This window comes from Alligator sinensis, unplaced genomic scaffold, assembly GCF_000455745.1.
Source record: "Alligator sinensis unplaced genomic scaffold, ASM45574v1 scaffold144_1, whole genome shotgun sequence".
NCBI classification, from domain to species: Eukaryota; Metazoa; Chordata; order Crocodylia; family Alligatoridae; genus Alligator; species Alligator sinensis.
The window spans coordinates 118,472-125,257 of record NW_005843042.1 but is presented as its reverse complement, the minus strand read 5'-3'; the positions used below and the strand labels follow the sequence as shown (position 1 = coordinate 125,257).

At 42.2% G+C, this 6,786-nt stretch overlaps 1 protein-coding gene across 1 annotated transcript in view; it reads right to left on the bottom strand.

Moving 5' to 3' along the window:
• LOC106723045 (cytokine receptor-like factor 2) overlaps window positions 1-6,786 on the bottom strand; it is an 18,233-nt gene that overhangs the window by 1,083 nt on the left and 10,364 nt on the right. The window contains exons 5-6 of the mRNA XM_025193408.1: window positions 3,465-3,579; window positions 404-488 (exon numbers count right to left, since the gene is read on the bottom strand). Coding sequence (XP_025049193.1) covers window positions 404-488; window positions 3,465-3,579 — 200 coding nt within the window. The remainder of the gene's footprint in view (window positions 1-403; window positions 489-3,464; window positions 3,580-6,786) is intronic.

The following is a 6,786-nucleotide window of genomic DNA, read 5'->3' as shown; positions in this document are numbered from 1 at the left end:
AACAGTGATTTGGTGTGGCTACTACTGAGCTGCATTTCATGACTAATGTTGCCTCATTCTTATGTTGTCTCATTCTCTTGAACTGCCCCTATCTTTTTCCATATGATATGTATTGCCTTCAATTGCAAGCTTCTTCAGACAGTTCCTGACAGTTTGAATAGGGCTTAGTATTGTTGATCTTTGATCAGGGCACTTGAGTGTTAACACAGAGTGAAAATAATCATAGTTCTTCTATAAGACCAAATGGTCAAGAAGTGGAGAGAGAAATGGTGCTTTTGGATCAGAGGTTACTTTAAACCTCCGCAGACACCACAGAAATAGGTAGCATATTTTTTCAAATAATTACATGGTTGAACAGCTGTGTTTGAATTAAAATTGGCCAGAAAGGTCAAGGATGTTTTACCTGTAAATTTCCATTGTGATCAGTGAAGAGGTCAGTAAATATATATTTTGGATCTGGTATCACTGGCATAATTGACTTCTGAAATCTGTAAAGAGAAAAAAAACTTTACTAAATGTTCCATCCATTCAGAGAAGGATGATCTACTCCAAAAATGAACTTTGTTTAGAAAGACAATTCATACTGCAGCACTATAGTATAAAAAACGTATTTTATCTTTGATGAATCATATTCAGTATCATTGTTTTTAAGAGCATTCACCCTAAAATCTGCGTACAAGCTTCTCTCCTGTGAACAAATTCTGCGGTGTGCAACAGAATGGTGGATGCCGTCAGCTTAGAACAGTGGTTCTCAACCTTTTTTTGTACCAGGACCCATTTGTAAACATTGCTGGCTAGTCCTGACCCAAGTAAACAGTTTAAGTAGAAAACAGCCCCTTGGCTTTGCTGGTGCCCCTCACTCCTGACTTCTGCCCCCTGCCCCCAGGCCCCAGCCTCCCACCATATGGTATTGGGCGGGGGGGAATAGGGCATGAGGGGCCCCAAGCAGCCCCTTGCAAAACTTTTCCAGCCTGCAATGGAAAACCCATGTTCCCTACATTTTTCTCCTTTAAAAGAGAGTCCATTTTTAACATTTGTTTGTGACCCTTTCATATATTCTTGCCACTCACTTTTGGGTTGCAACCCTCAGGTTGAGAAATGCTGGCTTACGACTCTGATTTCTGGCATGTTTATCCAAGACATGTCACAGCAAAATGCATTACATACCCGAGTTTCCTCTAAACTCTGAAGAATTGTCCCCCAAGGGATGAAATACTGACCGGAAATTACCACAGCAGGGCATAGTATAGCCATTCTGGTGTGCAGGAAACAGCCATATATTGGCTTGGTGCTTGTTACAAAACTTAGGCCCTTTTCTGTTCTTCAGACTGGTGAAAACCTGGGTGTGTAACTTGAGTTGGGATTCTAGTAACACATATCTTCACCTGTGGTATTGTAGCATGAGTTTTTTAAAAGAAAAAACTAATTATCTTGTTTTTTCAGTTTTTATTGTAGATAAAATGATGTGCCAAGCTGTCAGACCAAAAATCTTGCTGATATCTTGCATTTGCTGACTGTGCTTATCAGTCTACTTTAGCCTAATGCAACAATGATTATTGGTTCTTTGATCACATCCAGTTTTTGAAAATGGCACTTGAAAGTGTGGCGGGCTTGCTGGGCTTTGCCTGGCTCTCTGGGCTTAGGAGACCATGAATACATTGGTGGGGCAAAACCCACCAATCAGAAACAGGCAGGGGAGGAGCCAGGAGGAGAGTCTGCTCCCCCTCTACTCCAAAGCGGGGGCAGGAGTGGACTTAATTAGGAACTGCAGCTGTAGCCCCACTAATTGGTTCATTTTCAACCTGGGGCAGAGTCCCAGAAGGGGATATAAGCAGCTGTGTGCTGAGCACAAGACACAGTCAGTGAAGGATGAAGAAGAAGGAAGGGGTCCTGGGGCCAAGAAGAGCTGGGAGAGCTTCCCAGCAGTCATATCCAGCTGCCCAGAAGAGCCCGAAAGATTCTGCCACTGGACAGAAGCAGTAGGCGGTGCAGGCATCACTGTACAGAGGGTCCGCAAGGGACTGGGACCCTGCGAACCACAGCGAGGCAGCTTGGGTCTCCAACCCTGGCACAAGTCTGGTCTGTGTTGCAGGCGTCGCTGCACAGAGGGTCCGCAAGGGACCAGGACCCTGGGAGCCACAGTGAGGCAGCTCGGGTCTCCAACCCCAGCACGAGGCCAGGCTGCAATGCAGGTGTCGCTGCATGGAGGGTCCACGAGGGACTGAGATCCTGGGAGCTGCAGTGAGGCAGCTCAGGTCTCCAATCACATCATGAGGCTGGGCACGGGAGGCAGCGCTACTGGCCTGGAGATGGAGGGGCCAGGTGGTCTGGGACCCATTCCCTGCAGTGGGTCCACAAGGGCCCCGGGAATGGAGCAGTTCACAAGCATGGGGAGCAGCATTCAGAGTGGCGCAGCCCTGGGTATACACGAGGCAGCCCAGGCCCGCAACTCCTGCTGAGAAGGATTGGGCCACTGGGATGCATGAGCCCTCCCTGGAGAAACTTTAGCCAGGCCAGGGAGCTTATGAACACTGCCCCACCCGGCTCCTTGGAACACAAGGGTTAGTGGGGAAATGGGTGTCCCACCGGGGAAGAGGCAGGAGGAAGAGATCCCTTAGAGGAGGGGAACCACTAGAGAACTCTTGCATCTTATATTTTAGAGTGTTTACTGATTGTTTGATATACACTGTGCATTTTGGAGTGTTTATTAACTGTTAACTGTACGCCTGATAGTTTAAAGTGCCATTTATTGTTGTACTTACCTGTTCATATTGTTTAGAACTATGCTTACCTGTTTATATTTAGGTGTGTATATAATTATAATCATATGTATTTATAACCTGCAAATATTCACTTTAGTTCACTACCTTTTTATAAACTTATATTAAATGTATATCTGTTTAAAACATTGCTTTCTGTTCCTCCTCTATTAAGACACAATAGGTAGGAGGGAGCTACAAGTAAATTACAGTTTCCACCCCCAGCACATGTACCCTGCTGGATTTCCCCTTTTATTGGTGAGAGGGGACACTCACTTTGGGGACACCCGGGTTACAAAAGTGACACAAAGAAGTAAAGATTGGCTTTGAAGCAAGATGGAAAGGAATTGGCTTTTTAATGGTTTAAAAAGTGCAAATCCAAGGCTAGGTGGGCCTTTTAAGACTATAAAGGTCCCTCAGCACTACCACAATCATTCTGTTTATACTTGTAAATGAAAGGAAACCACCTGGAGAAGTAATTTCATGGCATAGCAGCCCTTAAAGCTCTACTTAACTTGTTGACTTCCCAATTTTCTGCAGTCACAAAATCTGACTTCCTTGTCACATATGAATTTGAATGCTAAATACGTTGATCCTGACGTCAGCTGCAGCATTTATTACATTGTGTTGTATTGTGTTGCATTGTCTTCCACTGTGTTTCATTACATTAATGAAAATATATATGACCAGCAAATGTATGCTTACCTTTGCCATTTGCACAGAAAAATCAGGAGGATGAATATTATGAGAAAGATCACCAGCAAAAATATTAAGAGGATTATGGCATCTGACAAAGGTTTTATATCATCCGCACATGATTCTAGGAATATCACAGAAATACTTGTTGAAAAAAAACTTTCTTATCAATTTAAGAAGCAAACGTTCTATACAATAGCAATGTTAAGGAAGAGAGAAGAACAATTTAAATAGAAAGTGAAAATCACTATTCCTTAAACTATGCAATAACATGCCATAATTTTTGCTATCCAGCATAATTGACCTCCTTTTAATTGACCTGGGGAGAAGGTGGGGCTTGAATTATGAGCAGAAATCCTGGTTTTCTATAGACATGCGTGCATACACATACACATACACACACACACACACGTATGCATGTATGTATGTATTACTGGTGTTTCATTTAATCGTGGAAATATGTGAATTTTAGGTTACTTTTTTAACCACAAAACTGGGGATTTTTTGTTTTATCAAAGAAAACCAGGATCCCTGTTTATGAGAATTTATACTGATTAATCTGAGACCAAAAGAAGAAATGTCATTTCTAGGGTAAGTGCTGTTTAGGTGTCTTTTAAGTGCCAAAGTTACTAATAAGTATCCTATTTAACCTCCATGAAACATTTTAAATTCCATTCAGGCTCTTAATTTCCATTGGTTTTGTGTAAGTACACAGCACCTCTGCCTAGTCTAAAAAAGCTCTCTGCAGTCCCTTGTGAAGCAACTTATCTTTCCAAGTATGCTCAAAAGGGTTCATAAGATGGCCACCAAAGCATTTAACATCACATTCATGCCTTTGTCATCCAGCTGCTCTGGGAAAAGTGTGCAAACTCTACATGTCTTCGATGGCACGAGCAGAAAAGGGGCAAATGAAATGACTGGTTGACACCAAATACTGCATATGAAAGGGAAGGAGTTAGAGGTACTGCCTTCTTGTTCACTACCCTAGTGGTTAATAATTTCCCCAGAAAGCAAGAGATCTAGATTTTAGGCCCCCTAACTCAGAGAGGTTTGAAATACACTCACATATCTCTCTTCCCAGTACAATGCCCTAACTACCAGGCCTCTGTAGGGTGCCATAGGATTTGAGTTGTGGGGCTCAATGAGAGACTTAATCTCTTTAGAGATGTAATAGTCAAGGTTTGAATTATGGGGGAACTCAGGGGGGGCTGAGCCCCCCATAAGAGATGAGAGCCCCCCCTGTAAAATTTGAAAATCATAACCTGGGGAGAGCTCCAATTTTATAAGGGCATCATAATTGGCAGCCTATTTTTTTGTAGCCCCCCCTCTGCCCCCCAAGAGTCAAACTGTAATTTGAACCCTGGTAACAGTATTAGTTCACTTGAGGGACCTCCCTAAATTTGAGGTAAGCATCAAGCTAGATTAGAGGCACTTTAGAGGATTTGGGCAAACACCAGGAAATCACTGGAGAATGTCCTATAATGTAATGTTGCCTGGCTTTGAGCCCTCTGCTTCAAAGAAGACATAAGGTCTTGCTAGAGGTGAAGTTCCTGATGTGTGTACAAATAACAGTTGTCGCTGAAAGTTCCTGTTTCTCATTTTCTTGGCAAGAAATGGGGGTTGGGGTGGGTAGTGGGATGTTCCTGACAGATCTAGCCAGATACTTGGTTTGCTACAGTTTATGCCCCAGAAGGGTTGCATGTTTGAGACAACCTAGACAGCAAGTGCTGGTGCAGAAGACTCTTCCTCTACGCTCTAACCTACTAAAACATAACACCGGTAAGCTGTAAGTGGTACAGACTGCTTGTTAGATGGAACATGAAATACTGATTTTTAACTTATATTTTCTCAAATGCGATATGATTACTTGGGAGAAATCCTCTCTAGCTATACAGACCACTACAGCTCTCTCTAATGAGAATTCTGGTGGGATGTTTTCCATGAAGTTTAAGGGATTAAGCTTCCAACTCTCTAAACATAACTTGGATTTAACCTTCTAAATATGGTGAGTAAAACCCATCTGCTTTCTCAGACTTTGGAGAATGGTTCCTAAGCATTAAGGGCTTTCAAACTTAATTGCTGATGGTTATCTCAATCTTATTTTGATTACAGGTTCTTAGGAAATTCTCTTCTATTTTAGTCTATAATGATCTTTTACTATTACCCAACTGATTATGGTAAATATATTAACTCTTATGAAAGTTTCCAGAGTTATGGATTGGTATTTTTCACGAATAATTCAACATAACTACATGCATAATTAACTTATTTTATGTTTTATATGCATTATATTATTATTCTTTATATGCTGCCCCCCCCCATGAGGCTCAAGATGGCATATATAGCTTATAATAGCTTATACTAAAAACCAGATAAATCATAAGGACAGAATAAAAAATATTAAAATAAAATATGTAAATAAAATGCCTGCCCAAGTAATAAGATCTTAGAGTGTGTCCAGAGTGTGTCAGTGTGCCCCAGACAATATTAATAAACACTATGGAGTAGAAGCATCACATATCTAAGAGTTTACAAGCAAGAAGTCAAAGCTGTGAGAGAAAAGACAAAGTGGTATCTCAACTGAAACATTATAACATACAGTGCAGAGGGCTATGAGAGCTCAGAGACAGACACAGCATCTTTTCCATGACTGAAAAATTCTATTTAAGAGCATTTTTTAAATCCATGAGCCTATCTACACAAGACATTTACTGTGGAGTTGCCCTATTAGGCCACATGAAACGAATAAAATCCGCAGCAGATTAGTACTTGTAAATATGACTACTATCTTGCTGCAGAGTTTTTTCATGTGCAGCAATGCATGTGTAAATGCTGACCTGGCTGGCTGGGGTATGAGAGTGCTTCAGTGTGGAGGCTGCCTACCAGTTAGCCTCCACACTGAAGTACCCTTGTGCCCCAGCCAGTCCCTCTGCAGCACAGTCATCCAGGTTGGAGCAGCCCCGAGCTGGCAGGCTGACCCCCTGGGCCTTCTGCCAGCTGCAGCTACTTTGACCCAGCAAAACATGCTGTGGTCCTGGGTCCACCTGGAAAGGTAGTGCCTGGGAGCAATAAACTCTGTGCTGGAGTTTATTGCTTTGCATCCATATGTGCATGCAGATGCACCCAGAATTTTGTAAATTAGCACAAACAGTTTGGTTATCATTCTAAAATCAGCATAACTAGCATTCTAAAATAGTGACCAGCTTCCCCAGTTATGTCTGTCATAACCTTGTAACATAGTGAGAACAGCAATGTCATTTACAATAGTGTAATGAAGAGGGCTGGGGTAGGGGAGTGACTGGACATCAGCACTAGGCACTGACCTGCTGAA